The following is a 20,995-nucleotide window of genomic DNA, read 5'->3' on the forward strand; positions in this document are numbered from 1 at the left end:
TAAAAAAGATATATTAGATGAACCCATTTAACAGGTCATTGAAGATTTCTAGAAAACAGTATTAATCTTATGTCAGGTTATATACATATTTTTCGTGTGTGTGTGTGTGTGTATGTAAAGACAAGAAGTAATACAAAGTCAATGGAAAATGGAAACATAGTTTTTAAAGTTTCTAATACTAGAAGAAAATATCATACCATGTCTTATAAGTAGATTATAAGCCAAAGATACAGTGTAAATCCTAAAACAAAAATTAAGATTAAACAATATTCAGAAAATTAAATACTAACTAATTAAAAATTAAATGTTTCAAAACAGTTCAACTAGGAAAAAGTTTTCATGATAGTAAAGAATTACTAAGAGTAAAACATAACGAATGCTGGAATGGCAAATATATGACCAGCACTTCTAACAGTTTGGGGACAGGATATCACACAAAGTTCTAGTATGTCATGAACATGGGCAGTGTCCATGATGCTTACTAGTGGCCACTTGTGGGACTGAGCTACTGCTATTTCCTTGATATCCACTCTGTAGACCCGGATAGAATCATGCCAAATAGAGTGCAGAAGTCAATTTGTAGAGTGTGCTGATGGAAATTTTTTGGTGCTGTATACAAAAGAATAATTGAAATACTGCTTTTGTATACCTCTTTTTCTCCTGTGTTTAATTGTTTGCCCTATTTGGTGGGTTCTTTCCATTCTCATTCATGGAGTTATGGTCATTTTTATCCCTCTCTAGAATATCTTTTAGTAGTCTGTGTAGGGCTGGCTTTGTTATCATGAAATTCTTTAGTTGTTCTTTGTCATGGAAGTATTTCACTTCTCCATTATGTATCAGTCTGGGTTAGAATTTGTTTTCTTGCAAGACTTGTAGTACTTTACTCCATGCTTTTCTTGATTTGATGGTTTGTGATGAGAAATCTGCTGTTATTCTGATGGGTTTTCCTTTAAATGTGATCTCTTTCTTTTCTTTAGCGACTTTTAGTACACTGTTCCTGTGCTGAATTTCTGGGATCTTGATTATTGTATGTCTGGGTGTGGTTTTAATTGAGTTAATGTTATTTGGAGTTCTATATGTGTTGGTTACTGAATGTCAGATTTTCCCCCATATTTGGGAAGTTTTCTGCTATTACCTCTGTCTGTATTCTTTTCATATCATTTGTATTAACTTCTTCCTTCTCATTGATGCTTATTAGTCTTACGTTGTTTGCTTTTGCATCATCTTGTAGACGTTGAATTATTTTTTCCTAATTGTTTTTAAGACATCTTTTCTTACCTTTTCACTAGCTGCAATGGTGTCTCCAAGGTATGCAAGTCTACTTTCACTTCCATTCAGACAGTTTTGCCAGTTTGTGATTGAGGTTTAAATTTTTCTGTATATCTTTTTGAATCTGCTTTGCGCATTCTATTTCTTTCCTATATTGCTCATTCAATAATTCCATCATTTTTCTATTCTCTTCTATTTTTTTAATCAATGTGTTCTTTAGAAACACTTAGTACTTCTTTCATCATAGTTATCATTTCTTTTTTGACTAAAGAAATTATTTCTAATCTGATTTCCTCTATACCTTTCTGCAGTTGTTTCTTTACTTCAGATGCTATTATTTCAGAGATTTCAGGTGTGTGATTACCAATTTCTTCTATGCTATTGTCTTCTGCATTTGTTCTAGATGTTTTTGGGCCTGAGAATGCATTTTGCACCTTCTCTTTGTCATTTTGTAGAGCACTGTCTTCTGACTTTTGGTGCAGAGCTTTGGTAGAGTTTTTACCTTAGCACCAGGTCCGGATCTTCCAAGTTAACACTTGTACGGGTGGGTGTGGCTTGGGTCTGGCTGCTGCACTCTGCTTCTTCCTGCTGCAGCCCTTGGAAATCAACCCACTGTGCCTCTCTGGCAAGATGTTGTGCTCCTGGATTAGCTGAGTGGGTCTTGCCTCTAGCCTCTCTGCAGGGAGTTCCGCCCCAGGGTTCCATACCCAGCCTGTCTGATGGAGGAAGTTCCACGGACAAGCCAAGCCTGCTCACTGGCTGGAATGAGGATCTGGAGGGCCATGGGTGGTCCCACACACATGTGGGGCCTGGGTGCTGGCTGGAGTCTTTAGCATTTTTTTTGAATTGTTGACATTAGAATTTAGAGCCTTGGAGGGCTCTGACTGAACTATACCCGAGCCCCCTCTTTTATCATTCAGTATTCAAACAAACAAAATCTAGGAAATAGCATAACAGATCTATTTTCTGAATACTACTCACCACTCAGGTTGCATTTTTTTTTTTTTTCTTATTTTGTAAAAGATAAACATTACTGTGATTCCATGGTAGCCTTCCGTATTTCTTATCCCGTCATCTATGCCTTTTCAGAGGTCATCAGTATCCTGAATTTGTTATTATCTTTATCATATTTAATACTACCTGTGGCTACTTATGATTATTTATGTGTGGATTCATATTCCATTGTACATTGCATTTCTTCCTTTGTTCTGCTGCTGATGGAGCTAAGTTGTTTCACTTTCTTGGTTTTATAGATGATGCATCAGTGAACATCCTTATGTCTACTTGTGCATGTGGTCAAATTTTCTCTCCAGTATATACCCAGGAGTGAAATTGCTGGACTGTGAGATGTACATTTTCTAAGCTTTTCTAGATGTTGCTGAATTGCCTTTCCAATTATGTTGGAAGATATGGGAGTTCCAAATCTCCACTGCCTCATTACTACTTGGTATGGTTAGACTTCTTGTTGCCAAATTGTGCTATGTTATTTGCATTTTCCTGAATACCAGTTAGTGTGCATCTTTGCAAATGTTAACTGGCCATTGGGATTTCTTTTCTGAATGTTTTCTCCTAACTCTTGACCTACATTTCCATTTTCTTTTTCTTACTGATTTGTAGTCTATCTTCTATTCACAAGATGAAAATAATTTGTTGTATGCATTGTAGTGACCTCATGCTGGGGTTTATTCTTTTTACTTTTAATATTATGTTGAATAGAAGTTATAAGTTATAATGAAGCCAGACTTTATTCATGTTTTCCTCAATTCATCACGTATGCTTATGTTTTGAAATGATTTTCTGTTATTTTTTTTTTAACATTTATTTATTTATTTGTGTGTGTGTGTGTGTGTGTGGCCAGCTCAGCCCACCAGGAGGCGGGGCTGGTTGGCATGTGGTGCTGGGGGTTTGAACCGCGGTCCCTGTGCATTGCCAAGCTTGTTTCAAGTAGGTGCTTTAGACCACTGAGCCATCTCTCCAGCCCCATGATTTTCTGTTATGAGAGAAGATTAAATTTTCCCTTGAGATCCTTGAAAATTTCCCCAGAGTTAGCTTTTTAAATCTGGAGTAAAAATCTTTCTCTTTCTCTTGGATTTTTGTGTGTGTTGTTGTGCTGGGGATTGATCCCAGAGTCTTCATGTGCTTTAGATGCACACTGTGTCACTAAGGGACATCCCTATCCTTACTGGAATCTTTTGTATTTCAAAGAGTTACACTTTTTCACATTTTTTCTAGTATTCTTTTTAGTACATGTGCCTTTGTTTCATAATTTCTTTATCTTTAAAATGAAAATTACTTTTTCTTAAAATCCAACTATAAACATTTTAGAATGATAGGCTGGTCTATGAAATTAATTTCACCTGGACTATTTTCTAATTGCTGATTTGTTGGCTAGCTTTCTTAGCATCATTGGCTTTATTGTTTTAGAATTAAATTTACAGATTATTCCGAGTGGAAGTTGCATTGTTTTGTTTGTTTGAGTCTCTCTCTCCTCACCCTCCCTACTACTACTGGTTGTACTTTCTTCCACCTGACTTGAAGTTCCCAGTTTAGAGTCAGATCTTTCAGGTGTCATGTTCCACAGCACGCTGAAATTCTCAGACTCAGCTGAAGTTAGTGCAGATCCCTGTTTCAGGCACTGCTCTGGCTCCTGGAGGCCTGCAAATTTCTAACCTTCTACTCAGTAGAAACTGCGTGTGTCATCCGGTGCCTTCTGCCTCCATCCTCCTCTTAGGAGGCTAGTGCAGTCCCAGCTTGTGCCTCAGCTTGCTCTGCTCCTCCGTCTCTCAGGGGGCATTATGGTGCTCTTTACTCTCGAGTTGCCTGTGTGTACGTCTAGGCCTGGAGCCCTGAAGGCCTGCATCGTTTTAATGTACATTTTTCTAACGGTCAGCAATATTGAACATTTTTTTGTTTCTTCGGAGATTGATTTCAGCACCCCATTTTTTGATCTTAGCCAAAAGCCTGAGACGCATTATGGAATTCTTTATACATTCTAGAAGTCAGTTCCCTCTCTGAGAATTAACTGGCAATTTTTTCCCGTTTCATAGGTTGTTTCTTCATGGTGTTGTTTCCTTTGCTGTGCAGAAGGCTTTTAATTTGATATGACTTCATTTGTTGATTCTTAGTATTACTTTTGTTTTTGAGGGCTCTGTTCAGAAAGTCCTTACCTATGTCTTCAAGGGTTTTACCTGTTTATCTTCTAGCACATTGTTCCTGTTTTAACATTTAGATCTTTGATCCATTTCGTTTACTACATGGTGTGAAATATATGGGTGTAGACACAAGCTTTCTGCATATGGATAGCCGGTTTTATGTGATGAATTACATTTGTTAACTTGCATATGTTGTACAATTACATCCTTGGAATGAAGCCTACTCGATCCGTGGCATATAATCTTTTGATGGTTTGTTGCATTCTCTTTGCCCAAATCTTGTTGAGAATTTTTGTGTCTACATTCACTAGAGACACTGGCCTTAATTTCTTTTTTTTGGTTGGACTCATCTGGTTTTTGGGGCAGGTTAATGCTAGCTTCTAAGAATGATTTTGAGAGTATGCCTTCTCTTTTTTTTTTTTTTTCTTCTCTCTTGATTATATTAAAACGTATGAAGATTATTGGTGTTAGATTTTTCCTGAAGTTCTTACTGAGTTTGGCAGTGAATGCATCAGGTGCTTTTACTACTAGTTGATATATAATTTTTATTACTCTTTAGTTTTATTGCCTGCTATTTGATTACTCAAGATTTTTAAGTTTTCTTAGTTCAATTTTGACAATTCATGTGTCTAGAAATCTCTCCATTCTGAGTTCCACAGTTTTTTGACAGTTAAGATTTTAAAGTAGTTACCAGTAATTTTTTGGATTTTGGCAAGTGTCTCACTTTTTTGTGTCTAATTGCATTAATTAGTGTCTTTCATTTCCATTTTGGGATAAGATTGGCTGAAGGCTTGCCTATTTTGTTTATTCTTTCAAGGAACCAGCTCTCTGATTCTTTGACTCTTTATATTGTTCTTTTAGACTCCATATCATTGATCTTTTGTTCTGATCTTTATCTAATTTCCTAATTTTTATCGCATTCCCTTCCTTATACAAGTTCTAATTTTATTTTATTTTATTTTTTTCTTTTGGTGGAACTGGGGATTGAACTCAGGCCCTTGCGTTTGCCAGGGAAGTGCTTATTCTACTGAGCCATCTCCCTAACCCCTTTATTTTTTTTTAAGAAGACAATTCCATTTTAAGAATAAAATTTACATAGGAATAAATTTAACCAAGGATGGAAAAGATTAATTTATACACTGAAAACTATAAAATATTGCTGAAAGAAATTAAAGCATAAATAAATGTAAAGACGGATTGTGTTCATGGATTAGAAGACAATATTCTTTTTTGTTTTTTAATGTATTTGGTATAGGGTCTCACTATGTAGACTCTTAGTGATTCTCCTGTTTTCAGCCCTCCCTAGGGCTGAGTTTATAGTTGTGTGCCACCACTCCCACCACTCCTATCTCCTGACAACTCCTGGCACCAGGGGTCAGGGGTCAGGGGTGAGGCTGGTGTGACATGTGGTGCCAGGGTTTGAACCCTGCTCCCTGTGCTTGCCTAAGCAGGTACTTAGTTCGCTGAGCTATCTTATTGGCACTGGACGACTTAGTATTCTTAAGATGGCAGTTGTACCTCAACAGTTCAATGCAGTGCGTATCAAAATTCCAATGACTTTTGGAGTGGTATTGGGGATTGAAATCAGGGCCTTCACACTGGCCACATTTTCCCTCCTGCTTTTATTTTGAGACAGGGTCATGTACTAAGCTGAACTACTGAGGCTGGACTCAAATTTTCCTCAGCCTTAGCCCCACAGAGTGCTGGGATTACAGATGTGGGCCACCATGAGCTTGGCTCTAATGTGTTTTTGGGTTCTTTTTGTTTTTTTGTAGAAGTGGAAGAGCTTGTTCTCAGATTCATGGGGAATTGTAAGGAGTTCTGAACACCCAAAGTAATACTGAAAAGAGTAAATTTGGGGGACTAAAAATACTTCCTTTTGTTTTGTAGTACTGAGGATTGAATTTAGGACCTTGTACAGGCAAAGTAAGTGCTCTACTACTGAGCTATAGTCCAGACCTCTTTCAAAAAGTTTTTATTTTGAGGCAGGGTAGTATCACTAAATTTCTAAGGTAGCCAACCAATTCTTTCTCCTCCCCCTCTGCTCTCCCTCCCCCCTTCTCCTTCTCCTCCTTCTCCTTCTTCTTTTTTTGCAGGGCCAGGAAATTGAACCCAGGGCCTAGCTCATGCTAAGAAAGTAGTTTATGTCTAGCTCTGGGAATGTGATATTATCTCAACGTGCTCGCTCCATCTCTTCTTCCTGGGCAGCATTCCTACAAAGCCCCCTCTGCAGGCCCTCCCCTGGGAACACCCTTGCCTGTCCCACTTGGAGACTTCCTCTGAAGTCTCTGCCCTCCTTCTTTATCCTCTAGCTTCCCTGGCAGTAGGTTTGACCTTGTCTTTTGTTTGCTTGGGGTTGAAAGAGGCTGAGATCCGGGTAGGTGCCTCAGCATGAAAAGGGTGCTAGAGGCAGTGGTGGCAGTCAAGGCTCCTTTCCAGGTGTAATTTGGAAGCCCAGGGAAGCAAGTTACCCTGTACATGTTAGACAACCCTGACTCACAGGGAAGTGACTTCAAAACAACTTTTGTAACTCCACCTGGCTATTGGCCACCTAAATTCTTGTTTTTCTAAGACCTTGAGAACATATCATTGAGATTATTTGAGCTTGTTACATTTTTCTGGTATGGACATTTACAGCTGTAAACTTCCTTCTTAGAACTGCTCTCATTTTGTCCCATAAGTTCTGGTACATTGTACTGATATTATTATTTAATTCTAGAAACTGTCTCAGTTAATTTTTTTCTGTGACTCATTCCTTAATTTATTCTGTGATTATTTAAGAATGTTTTCTTTCATTTCCATATATTTGCATAGTTTCTGTAGGTTCTTTTTGCAGGGCCAGGAAGTTGAACCCAGGGCCTAGCTCATGCTAGGCAAGCACTGTAATATTTATTTACTGTAGTATTTATTTTTAGTTTCATTGGCACTGTGACCTGATAGTATCATGGGAAAATTTTAATTTCTTTTGCATTTCCTTTAGTATGTTTTTTTAACTATTGTGTTGTCTATTTTGGAGAAATCACATGCTGCCAAGAAGAATGTATATTCTGTTGTTGGGTAGAACATTCTGTAGATGTCTGTTAAGTCTGTTTGTTCAAAGATTTGGTTTAATGTTTCTTTGTTAATTTTTTGTTTAGTTGATTTGTGATAGTGCAGTATTGAGGCCCCCACTGTATTGATCTCTCTTTTATTTCCACTAGCGTCTGTTCTTTGAAGTTGAGTACACACCATTTGGTGCATATATAATTATTTCTTCCTGTTGAATAGTTCCTTTAGCCAATATGTAATGTCCTCTTTGTCTTGATCAACTTTGTCTGAACATAGAATAGCTACTCTTTTTTTTTTTTTTTTAATGTGTTTAGTGCAGGGTCTACAGGGTCTCACTACACACACAGATCGCACTCCTAGTGATTCTCCTGTTTTCAGCCTCCCAAGCACTGGGATTATAGGTGTGCACCACTGCACCCAGTCTCAATTGAAGTCTCAGCATGCCCTGAGGGCAGGGCCAGCACTGTATGCCAGGGATCAGACCCTGGTCCCTGTGTCTGCCTAAGCAGGAGCTTTAATTCGCTGAGCTATCTGGCCGGCCCTTCCTTCTCCTTCCCCTTTCCCTTCTCCTTCTTTCCCTTCCTTGCCCTTTTCCCTCCCTCCCCTCTCCTGTCTTCTGGTGGCCGGCTCAACCTACGCAGCATGTGGTACCAGGGAACCAACCACAGTCCCTGCATTTGCCTAAGCTTGCCTAAACAGGTACTTTACACAGCTGAGCTATCTTGCCAGGCCATGCATTTCTTCAGGTGCTGTATTATGGAAACATCTTATTTCTCTTTGTCAATTTTGAAGGGAGTGAGGAGAGAGAGGAGGGATAGGAAATGAAAAACCAGAATTGAGATGTGTTATGCATATGAACCAACTCCACATGAGGGGTGTAAGCACTGCGTTCTACAAATATGTAGGGAAAGGAAGAGGATCAAGAGAGGAGTGGAGCCGGGGAGATGGCTCAGTAGGATAAGCGCTTGACTGGCAAACGCAAGGACCTGAGTTCAATCCCCAGTTCCGCAAAAAAAAAAAAAAAAAAAAAGAAAAGAAAAGAAACCAGCTACTTAACAGTAGACATTGAGAATATAAAGTATAAGAGAGGAGTGGAGGGGTGGGGTAGGAAAAGGAGAAGAAAAAAGATATTAAAATATGTTATGTAATCTGGGTGGCACACGTCTATAATCTCAGCACTGGGGAGGCTGAGGCAGGAGAATAGCTGTGAATTCAAGGCTAGCCTGGGCTATATATGTGAGTTCAAGACCTGCTTTCACCATTATATGGAAGCCCCGTCTCCAAAAATGTTACACACACATATCCACTTTGTATGAAACATGTATTGCACACATATACTAATAAAATAAACGTTTTAAAAATTGAAAATAATTTTGCAGGATATCTCAATCTGGATTGGAAGTTATTTTCTTTTAGGGCTTGAGAACTCATCCTAAGCTCTCCTTGCCTTTAAGGTCATGTAGAATTCAGATGCTAGCTGACTGAGCTCGTAGCAACACAGTTCCCGGGTCTGAGATGGGTGAGGGGCAGGGGAAGCCAGTGACCGTTTTCTTGGATAGCCAGCTGGGGGCTATGGACAGCTCTACGTGGTATGAAGCACACCTGCCTGCTACATCACTTCCTTTGTGTTCATATGGCTTTTTGTCTGTGTTACTATAGTAAATTATTTATGTTTAAAAAACAACTTTTTAATGGGCTCCTTTTCTATGCTCAGTATTCATGCTTTATATATATCTTTAATTAGGTCCACTAGATTTTTGTTAGTGTGTTCTCTAGAATTGCTTGTCAGTCAGGTCGTTTGGGGCTTTATCTCTTTAGTTATATCTTTGAATTTGCCTAGACCTTATTGAATTATTTTGTTACTTCTGTTGATACCCTTTTAAACACTTCTTCTGTGTGGTTTCTGATTTCTTTCTCCTTGATGCCCTCTCAGTCAGGTTTGGGGGAATTAGTTTTCAGGGGAATTTTGTTACCTTCTATTTGAATGTTTGGTTTTTTGTTTGTTTGTTTTCTGTGCTGAGGTTTGCAGCTTCTTTGGCCTAGTGCCTGGTTCTCTGGAATAAGCCACAGCATTGTTTATGGCCCCGAGGTAATCCACATACAGGGCACAGAGAAAATCAATTGACAGCACCAACTGGGTCACCTTGGCTGGTAAAAGCAGTGATAATGATAGCATCGAAGATAAAACTGGCAAACCACTCGTGAACTGCGTTTAATCCAAGCAAAGAGGTCTAGGATTTTAGTGTGGTCACTTAAGCAACCCAGACAATGACCTATGTAGTAAGTCACACTACTAGTTTCTGCTGAATGTGGGTAATGGTGTGTAAGCCCAAAAGATCAGTGGATTAAACATCTTCTCTTTCATATCTACCCCTTCTCACTGCCATCAAATTGGCCTCCCACCACGGAATCCAGGCCCTGTGCTGTTTCTAGTCTGAGCCTGCACATCTCAGGGGATCACTGTTCAGCTCTCATCCTTTCCAAGCCTGTTTCCCCAGGCTTTCTATCAGCTAGTCTCTGCAGTAGGGGTGCCTTTTAGTTCCGGAATAAAACTCTTCTGGGTGTTGGTCTCATGCTCAGTCTTTGGTTATCATCTCTGCTGTGCTGTGCTGAGGCAAATCAAGGTGCAGAGCAGCTAGGATTTGGGAGTTTGCTGCTTTCTGTTTCTCCTGCATGGTACACCAGGGGCTGGCACCCAGGGCGCCGCAGTGCCTCTCTCCTCCTCCCACAGGACACGTGAGGTGGCTGGCGGTGGTGCTGGGTGCAGGGCAGTGCCTCTTCCCCCATCATAGGTGCAAGGCAGCTGGTGTTGATGGTACGGAGGGGAGGGGTTGGGGCCTTTACTAAACTTTTTTTTAAAAAAGGGAATTATGGAATTATAAAACTTTTATGTAAGACAGTAGACTGAAAAATCTTACAAGTAGAGTCCATATTAGATGGCTTTACGAGTGTGGGATTGGGTTTTGCTAAATTATTTAGCCAGTTAGCCTCCCTCTACTGTTAGCTTCTCAAAATCAGGATGGCACTTTTTGCAGTCTCTTCAGTGTGTTTCCAGATTAGTCTTCTTTCTGGCAAAGTTAGATCAACAATAGAAATATACCTGATTAAAATGCTATGTATATAATTTAAGTGAAAATGTAAGAAGACAAAATAGTACTATGGTAAAGGTTCATCTGGACACAGTGTAAAGAAATGATCATTGCATAGGGATCAGCCTCCTTCTTCTGCTAAAGAAACAGAGACATTGACTTCGTTTCAGAGCTGGATAGAGCCATGTAGATCTTTTTTTTCTTTTTGAATGTATTTAGTACAGGATCTACAAGGTCTCGCTACACTCATTGGACTCGTAGTGATTCTCCTGTTTTCAGCCTCCCAAGTGCTGGAATTATACCTGTGCCACCATGCCCAGAATCAGTCTCAGTCTCACTGCGCTCCGGAGGCCAGGCCAGCACGGGATTGAACCCCAGTCCCTGCAACTGCCTAAGCAGGTGCTTTAGTCTGCTGAGCTATCTGGCCGACCTTTCAGATCATTTAAGAAAAAAAAATTCTTTGTGATTGTTAAAACTCTTGACCTCTTAAGTGCTTACATCTCAGATCCTGACGTTAAATTCTAGTTTTTCTAGAGTGGGGCATAGTGGTACATGCTTATAGCCCTGAAGCAGGGTCTTTGGAAGGTTAAACCTCATCTGAATAGTTTAGTGCCTTAGCAGGGGCTGGAGGCTAGAGGCTGGGAGGAGGAGATGAGAGGGGAAGACAGGTCAGGGGAGAGAGAAAAGGAGGGAGACAGAAGGTCAGTAGAAGGGGCAGGTGGACAGAACAAAGGAAGGAAGGAAGCATAGAAACCGAAATGAAAGGGCTCTGGTGGGGCTGGGGAGGTGGCTCAGTGGAGTAAGTGCTTCCCTGGCAAGCACAAAGGCCTGAGTTCAGTCCCTGGTTCTGGGGGGGAAAAAAAAAGTTCTCATTTGGGGGCCGGGGAGATGGCTCAGTAGGATAAGCACTTGACTGACAAACACAAGGATCTGAGTTCAATCCCTGGTTCCGCCAAAAAAAAAAAAAAAAAAAAAAAGAAAGGGCTCTGGTGCTGCAAATAAATGTATAAAGAGGTGAAAGAACTCCAGTACTGAAATATATTAGATATAGATATAGATATGCTTTTTCTACAGGTCATATTGTTGTATAGTTGGGGATTCTACTCAGGATGGATTATTCTACAGCCCATGTGCATGTAGGCCCCATTAGTTAAACTTTTTTGGAAGAGCTTATAGACTTGACATCCTCTGAGAGCAACTATTTTGTTGGCACACAGTTATGATTATTTGTACTTTCATTTTTCTCTTTGTTGTTGTTGGAACTTTGACAAAATTAAAACTAGAACTTATGACTTGTGATTATTTTTAATTGTAAAAGATGATGTACTTTCAGAAATGCAAATACACAGGTATAAGTATAATACTTAAGTAATTATAAACAAATATCCAATAACTGTTGCCCAGGTCAAAAATTGTCTTCTGCCAAAAGAACAAGGCTCAGACTGTATGCAAATGGTTGCACCTTACCTGTGGGGTCTGAATGATTATAACCTTTCCCCCAAGAGTGGTTGCACCACTTTAACTTTAGTGGTCATCATTTGTTTGCCATGTGACCACCTATGGATGCATTATTAAACACATTTCATTAAAAAAAATAAATTTCTTCCTAGAGATTAGAAATTGCTTGCTTCCATAGGTAGAAATCACAAAAACCACAGGTAGATATCAAGGGAAATAGGATCATAGGAAACAACATCATGTTTAATTTTATTAACCTTTTAGGCCCAAACTTCTCCAGGCCTAACTTAAATATATAAAATCATTATGCTAATTGTGGTTAGCCAGTACTTTGAGCTGTGAGCAAATTTATTGCCAGTTTATTCTAGTTTCCCCTATCTAGCAGTGAGGTAATACCTTTCGCACTAATATTTTCTAGCTGTGTGTTATGTCCAGCGGAATGAATACAAATACTCGCCACCTGTGCTAACACCCCTCTTTCCCCCTTTGCAGCATGGGTGAGCTCTCTGGCCATGGGGATGATTTTCCTTTGCTGCCCGATAGCCAGCGTCTTCACAGACATAATTGGTTGTCGGAAAACAGCTGTTGTGGGCGCCGCTGTGGGGTTCATTGGGCTCATGTCCAGTTCTTTTGTCAGGTAAGGACTTGGTTTCTCCATGTAGCTCTTAAGAAATTATTAACCTTAAGATTTTCCTTTCAGAAACTTTACTGTTTATAAGGAAGATTCTTAAAACAGTAAGCAATATGACATAAACTGAACTTCCATCTATAGCAGCATATCAGAACCTGAAAAGTTTTAGAATTTTGCTTGCAGTGCTTGAGCTTTAGATATCACCATATATGCTCCCTAAGGCCACGAAAAATGTTTTCTCGTTTGTGTTTTTCTATTTACAAAAATACCTTAAGAAATCAAGTTATAATAATAATGACTGTAGTTTTAAATTAAGCCGAGACTCTAAGAGGTACAAGTGGGATTTTAATGTGGTTGTTTATAAGCTTTATGTAAAAATGATTTACTAATGGAAGGAAGGCTCTTAATAATTCCAAACTGGCTAGAAAACGCCTGTCTGTACTTTGAAAAAAGAATACACTAAAATGTTTAAATATTGTAGAAAATGAAATAGTCCAATGTACCTAAAATAAGACATGAAGTGACACTTTCTGTGTGTCAGCAGAAAAATGTGATACAATGAGGAGGGACTAACTACAAGGGCTTGATGGGCACATTACTTCCTGAAACAGCCCCGAATCTACCCAATCGCCTTGCATGGTTAGGGTAATTTGCAGAGAAACACTGGTTTAATATGTAGCTTTGCTTAGCAGGAATGATTAACAAGAGGACTTATGATCATTTCCATGCTTCATCTCTCCATTAAAGGTTTATCTTCCTTTCCTGTCTTTCTCTGTCCTACCCATCTTCATGCACCATTAGTTGAAAACCATGAGTATAGTCATGGGGGGAGGTGTCAAGTTTGCATTTTTGCCCTGTTTTCATTTCTGCTGACTGGCCTTCAGTTAGAGATCCTTGGTTGTACTTATTTCACCATTGACTACACTTACCCACCCCATCTGCAAACCTGAAGTGAGCTTCTTTTTTTTGGAGGATTTTTTTTTGTTGTTGTTGTTTTCTTTTTGCGAAGCTGGGGATTGAGCTCAGGCCCTTGCACTTGCCAAGTGAGCACTTATTCAACTGAGCTATCTCCCTGGCCCCATGAGCTTCTTTTATACTTACTTTTACCTAATTTAAAATTGTTATTTTTAAAGAGAAAGGTTTGCTTGGAATAAGATGTTTTTAGGTGATTCTGTGAGGTCGTTTCTCTTTGCTCTGTTTTGGCAGCTGTGTCACATTATAGTAGAGCCTCGTCATGTAGCTCTGCACTAGGGGCCTCCTGGCTTCCACACACTGTGTACCTGCGGCTCCACCACTTGCTGGGTGTGTCAGCACTCAGGCCTTAGTACAGAGAGGACTGAGTGGTAGAAAGCACGTAAAACGTCTGTTACCTAGTTTGGCAGACAAACCACACACAGAGAGACAGCAGCAAATAGTGTTTTCCAAACTTTTTTGACCACTGGCAAATAAAAATGATAGGTATTTTATATTATGAACCAGGTTGTCCTTCCCCATGTAGAAAAAGAAAAAAATAAATTTTTTTTTGAAACAGGGTCTCACTTTGCAGTTCAGACTGGCCTGAAGTCACTTTGTAGCCAAGCCTGGTTTCAGACTTGAAGTGTGATCCTTCTGCCTCAGCTTCCTAAGTGCTGGGATTGATTACAGGTGTGTGCCACCATGCCCGGCTAGCAAAATTTGTAGAAACCAGATTTCCCTTACTACACAAAATGCCCCATTTTTTCCATTCTACTACATGAAGGGTCCTGCATTTTCTACTCAACTTTATTATTTCATGTGCTGGTAAAAAGGCTGTCAGAACTTTGGAGCAATATACAGAAACAAGAAGTGTGGCTAGGTTTTAGTATCCAATGAATGATGGATTTACTTTTCATCTAGTTCCTGTTCTGCCTTCTTAGAAAAACCATCTCCATCATCTGGGGTCAGTCACATCACTTCCCTTCTTTGAGTCCCTTGGTAGACATTTGGTACTTGTACTGCCCTTACTCAGTTGTCAGACTTCAGTGCTTGAACCATCTCTTGTAAGTTGAATATTCAGAAGTAAAACAGGCTCAGCCAACACAAAGGTCACATATTTTCTTCTAAGGAGAGATATGAAGCTAATCTCATCAGGTGCTTAGCATTTTAATATGTACTCAGAAGAATGTTTTTAATGTATCTGTGTGGCTCTCTGGGCTTATAACTGCTATTATAACAGTAATACTGTGTATAACTGAAAATTGATGCTTGTTATGACTGTATTGTCAGTACTATTTTTAATATATGCTTTGAAGGTGGCAAAGAAATGTGTAGATTTTAGATTTTTTTCTTTTAAAATTGTTGAAAAGTTTTGACTGGAGAAGTTGCAGTTATGGAAAATTACACGTGCAGAACATTGATGCAGAATAAAGTAGTATTTTTAATTTTTGGGTCCTCTTTTTATTAGGGGCAGATGTATTTTTACTAAGCAGGCCACAGGAGGTTTGAAGGGAGAACCACATTCTGAAATAGTTGGTACATAGTAGCTGTTTAGTATGTTTACTGAATTAAAAAGTAGAGATTCTATAGAGGGTGGCAAGAGTGAAGTGAGACTAATTTGGGAGAACCTAGAAGTTATTCCTCATCCTGATGTGGACAAGATTCTAGCTAGATTCATTGAAGGGGAAGGCACCTCAGACAGAGAATTTGCCCACGTGCCTTAATTTTATCAGAGTCTAGAGTTCCTTGTAGATTACTTCAGCATATTGCCAGACTAGCATTATAGTCTAAAATTTAGTTGTTAACCAATTTGTTTTATTAACCAATTTGTTATCTTAGTTTCTATAATAAATTGTGTGCCTTTACTGCTGATAAATTGGTTTTCAAATTTGACTTAATAAAAAAACTTTAGTTTTCTTTTACTCTTTACCTTAATAGTCTGATCTTTTGCTTCCTAAGAGGTAGTAAATTTATTTGTTTAAGGTGTAACATTTTTTAGTTGTTTATTTTTGAGACATTTATTGTCTTAAAGCTTAGAAACTAGGATCACTGGTGAGCACATTTAATTCAGTCTTTCTGCAATCAGAATATGATTTGCTATCTTGCACAATTCTGGCACCAGTGGAACAGAGGGCGAAGGTTGGTATTCAGCTCTTAGGCCAACAAAAAATGAGGCACACGCTCTTCTGTGCGAATGTTCGTGACATAACCTTGGGAAGACAATATTAATTGACTCTTTTCTTTCACTAGATCTCCTAGTAAGTACCTGAGAAAATTCCATAAAATAGCAGGTTTTATAATTCTAATGTAAAAGGTTAAGACAAAAGTCTATTAGTTTAATTACTGTCAGTTTCTCTGGGGCCTTTCCTGGCATTGACCTTTATTTCTGAGCTAGGTAGAGTACAGTTCTCATCCAGTACTCTGTGTGTCACCAGAAACTGTGGAAGGGATGGAGTGAAAATTACTGATGAATTTAATGATCTTATTTTACACATTTAGGTTATTTTTAGTGCTGCTTTCTTGATTTACTAAGCATTTCCTCTCTGTTTTTGGTTAATTTTTATTTGCAGAAAATATGTTAATCATAAACTACTTTTACCATTAGGTTTTATACTACCAAAATATAATTAAAGCTGCTTTCTATCTTTTTTTTCCCCTTTATACAGCTCCATTGAGCCTTTGTACCTCACCTATGGAATCATATTTGCCTGCGGCTGCTCCTTTGCATACCAGCCCTCGCTGGTCATTTTGGGACACTATTTCAAGAAGCGCCTTGGACTTGTGAATGGCATTGTGACTGCTGGCAGCAGTCTCTTCACTATTTTGCTACCTTTGCTTTTAAAGGTTCTGATCAAAGAAACGAACCTCTTTAATACCCTGAGGATCCTCTGTGTCTTCATGTTTGTTCTCATTTTGGCTGGCTTTACTTATCGACCTCTTGATTCCAATGCCAAAGATAAAGAGAGTGAAAGCAGCAGATTCTCCCTCTTTTCCAGGAAAAAACTCAGTCCTCCAAAAAAATTGTTCAATTTTTCCATCTTCAAGGTGACCGCTTATGCAGTGTGGGCAGTTGGAATACCAGTGGCACTTTTTGGATACTTTGTGCCTTATGTCCACTTGGTGAGTATATATCTTGATTGTTGGTCATGGTTGCCATGACCTCGTACTAGAAATTCCTTAGAAGCACAGGACAGGTCAGGTTGAAGTTGCCTAAAACATTATTCTAGTTGTAATTTGGGGACTGTTGAAGTTATAGGTCTCCCAAGACAAACTCACCTCAACCACCAGACCATGAAACAGAGTCTGTGTCATGGAGCGCTTCAGTACTTAAAAATTCCAACCCTCAACAAACAAAAACAATTTAAAAAGAAAGCCTGAAATCTTGGAACAAATTGTATCAATATAAAGCATTTGATAGGTTATTTTTTCCTAGAAGAGACTTCATCTTATTCAGAGACAAAGATCATGTAATGATTTTGACAATATTAATAAATTATTTTTCAACAGAAGGGTACAGATATTAGATAGTTTCCTCCATCCCCAAGCCAGCAGCTTTGACAGGAGGAGGCGTTATATCTACTCATGGAACACTTGTGGGAAAATGAGAATTCTATATAGAACAGTGTTTGAAAAATAGTAAGTGAGGTATAAATCATGCAAGAGAGCTGAGTTATTGTTAGAAATTAGGATTTTAGGTACTTAAGCAGTTTATTTCAATCTTAATGGCAAAACGCAGTATCTTCATCTGAAACAAGAATAAGTCATGTTGAAAGTGTTTGCCTTTGCAAAACTTACTCAAAAGTGATTGTGTTTCTTTTTTAGTACTGTTTGTGGCTGAAAATGTAGTTAGTTCAACATAGATGACAAATGATAAAAATGACACTAACCTTTCTTTTGTGTGGATACTAATGTGAATTTGGGATTTGTAAAACTTGAAGTCTAATCTTGGGGATTTATGCCATTTTTCTTTTTTTATTTTTATTGAGAAATAAATATGAATGACACAGTTTCACAGCTGATTAATAGGACAGTTTTAATAATGCCATTTTTCTTTAGTTTTAAGGTGTGTGTGTGTGTGTGTGTGTGTGTGTGCATGTGGTTTTTTGAGACAGGGTCTCACTATGCAGTTTAGGCTGGCCTTGAACTCACTGTGAAGGTAAGGCTGGCTTCGAATTTGTAGTGATCCACCTGCCTCAGCCTCCTGAGTGCTGGAATTATAGGCATGTGCCACAATGCACAGCTTATTTAGTTACACAATGCATAGCTTATAAAGTTTTGATCAAAATTCGTAACAGCAGGTGAAATAATTTTTGGGCTCAAAGGGTCAGCAAATATCTACATCATCAACTCTTTTGAGTTCCTGTGCTACTCAGAAAGAAGTTAGGCCAAGAAACAGAGAGAGAGATGGTAGTCATACTGTACATCTAAAAATTATTTTGATTTTTCAATTATCTTATTTTCTTCTTGCCAAAGGAGTTGAGGAAATTCCTAACTGGTGAAGGCATGGAATCACCAGAAGGAAGACATGTAGAAACTAAGTTTTAATACCTTGAGCCACTTGACATTTTCCAGAGAGGTACTAGGTAAATGACCTAGTGTGTGATGCCTGTTGCCCATGAAATGTGTGACTACAGCTTGATCTGATGGATTATTTTCACATTTTTAGGAAAGTATCTTTAAACCATCTAGATCTAATTTTTGTTGGACTAGAGATTTGTTAAGAATCAAGTATATCAATTTATCTCTTCCAGTCTTCCTAGTCAAGAAAATATTTATTATGTCCTCTCTCAAAAATAAGTAGAAATTCTGTGTGTGTGTGTGTGTGTGTGTGTGTGTGTGTGTGTGTGTGTGTTTTAAGGAAGAGTCTACATAGTGTTCAGGGTCTCACTACTAGATCGGACTTGTAGTGATATGCCTGTTTACAGCCTCCTAAGAGCTGGGATTACAGGCACACACCACCACATCCAGTCTCAATTGCTGTCTCAGCATCCCCTGAGAGTGGGGCTGGCAGGCAGGGCCTGGGATCAAACCCCTCGCCCCTGCACTGGCTTGCAGGTGCTTTAATCACTGAGCTGTTTGGTCGACCCTAGAAATTCTTTTTAAATTCTTTGTTACTACAAGGTATACATCCATTGAAATTAGTATCTCAGCTTGACTAAGACCAGACAGTAATCAAAGGACAAGTGGGGGCCAGGGAGATGGCTCAGTAGAATAAGTGCTTCCCTGGCAAGTATAAGGGCCTAAGTTCAATCCCTAGTTCCACCCCCTCCCCCCCAAAAAAAAGGACAAGTGGTAGGTGATTGTGTAGTTATTTCTGGCTGTATATTTACAACTTATAAACTAATTTCACACATAATTAATTTCATTGCTACCAATTTCATTTGTCCTTCACAGTAAACTTATAAAGTGGGCAAAATAGGGGGTTTGTGGGTTATCTTAATTGTTTAAAGCACCTGCTTGGGCAGAATCAGTCAGGATCAGGGGACCACAGTTTGATCCCCAGCTCCATAACCTCACCAGGCCTGCCCTTAAGCAGCCTGAGCTAGCCAAAGAAAAAGTAGGCAAAATAAATGTTAAGTCTCATTTTATACACTAGAAAACAGATCCGTCATTAACAGAGATATTAAGTAGTTTCCCAAGAATCATGTAAGTAAATAACAAGGCAGGGATTGGCTCCTTTCCATGGTTCTCAACTAAGAGCAACTCTTGTCCTGTTCAAGAGCCTATAGAGTGACTTCCCCGTGCATTTGTCCCACCACATTGTGCATTTATCGGAGGGAAAGTGAGTACAGCTACAGAAGTTAAATAAATGCTCCTGGTCCTGAAGTGAATCAAATGTCATAGTGGCCGATCAGTTACACAGTGTTATAGATATGGCTTGTAATCAGAAGCTGTTAGTGAGGTGATGTGCAGAGCAATGAGACCTACATTAACTCTGCTAATAAACTGTCCCTTTTTCTCTGCTCTTCCATTTTGCAGGCATGTTCTCTTATAGACTGTGTTGATATTTTTCATTTGGGATTTTTCTCTTTCTTAAATTATGCCAAAGCCTGTATTGTAAAAGAAACACCAAGACAATTAAATGCCACACAGACTATTGAGATCTTGACTTTGGCAAATGCTCTGAGTTGGTAACTATTGTTATTTAATTAAGGTTTGGGTTGTAAATAATTAACTCAGGCTTTATGAAATAGAATCCTAGTTTCCTCCATAGTGGGAAAAATGTGTCTTAAATCCTTCCATATGGTAGTAAATGATTTTGGTGCATATTAAGCCCTTTCTTGACTATTGAAGGAGACATGTGGGTAACATATGCACTTGATCTGATGGAGCATAGAATCTAGGAAATGTAACAATAAAAGGCAGCATGTGGCTGGAGATACAGCTTAGCAGCATAGTACCTTCCTAGTAAGAACAAGGCCCTGAGTTCAATTTCTGACACCAAAAGAACACAAACAAACACCAGTATGATTTACAAAATATTCTCACATAGATTTTTAAATTTAATCTTCATGTATAAGATTTCATATTTATCTCATGAATGAGAAGACAAAGGAACTGAAATTTAATGAGAGATTATACTAATTTACTCAAGGTCAAGACCTGATTCCATTGACAATCATACTGTTTTAAATTATCACACTGCAAGAAGCAGGACTGTGTAGTGGTTGAAAGGTGAAGGTTCTAGAGTAGTACCGATCTGGGCTTAAATCTTGATTTTATGGCTCACTAATCATATAACCTTGGGCACACTTTCTAAGTATCAGTTTCATCATCTATTAAACAGATAAACCCAGGGCTGGGGAGATGGCTCAGTGGAATAAGTGCCTCCCTGGCAAGCACAAGGACCTGAGTTCAATCCCTGTTTCTGCAAAAAAGAAAGAAAGAAAGAAAAACAGATAAACCCAACTTGCGGAGTTATTATAAGAATTAGAGAAAATTATATGAAGCATCTATTTAAGATAATGTGTCACCAGCTGAATAGTTTTAATAGGAGGTATACAAGATTCATAGAAGAAAGAAAATTTCCAGTTGGAAAAGTAGAAAAAGATTTATTGTATTAGAATTTGGCTTTGAGTATAAGTGTTGTGTTAAAAATTGGATCTTTAATCAACTAAAGAATTAATTTTGTAATTTATATCTTCGAAAATTCAGAAGTACAATGGATACTGTCACAGCTTTCTTAAAGATTTGAGAGAAAATACATATGCTCTCAAAAAAGGTTGGCAATTTAATCTTTTTTATAATTGACTTTTTCTCATTTATATATTTGGTACAGAGTCTCACCATGCAGCTCGGACTCATAGTGATCTTCCTGTTTCAGTCTCCCCAGTGCTGAGATTACAGGCATATACCACCACGCCTGGACTTGGTTGCAGGCTCAGCATACCACA

The 20,995-nt window shown here is 38.7% G+C and overlaps 1 protein-coding gene across 3 annotated transcripts in view; it reads left to right on the top strand.

Annotated features, from left to right (window-relative positions):
* Positions 1-20,995, top strand: part of Slc16a10 (solute carrier family 16 member 10) — a 130,868-nt gene that overhangs the window by 76,092 nt on the left and 33,781 nt on the right. For all 3 annotated transcript variants that reach the window (XM_004637498.2, XM_023722303.1, XM_023722304.1), the window contains exons 2-3: positions 12,509-12,653; positions 16,268-16,721. In XM_004637498.2, coding sequence (XP_004637555.1) covers positions 12,509-12,653; positions 16,268-16,721 — 599 coding nt within the window. The remainder of the gene's footprint in view (positions 1-12,508; positions 12,654-16,267; positions 16,722-20,995) is intronic.

Source organism: Octodon degus, unplaced genomic scaffold (genome assembly GCF_000260255.1).
Source record: "Octodon degus isolate 3935 unplaced genomic scaffold, OctDeg1.0 scaffold00090, whole genome shotgun sequence".
In the NCBI taxonomy this organism is placed as follows: domain Eukaryota; kingdom Metazoa; phylum Chordata; class Mammalia; order Rodentia; family Octodontidae; genus Octodon; species Octodon degus.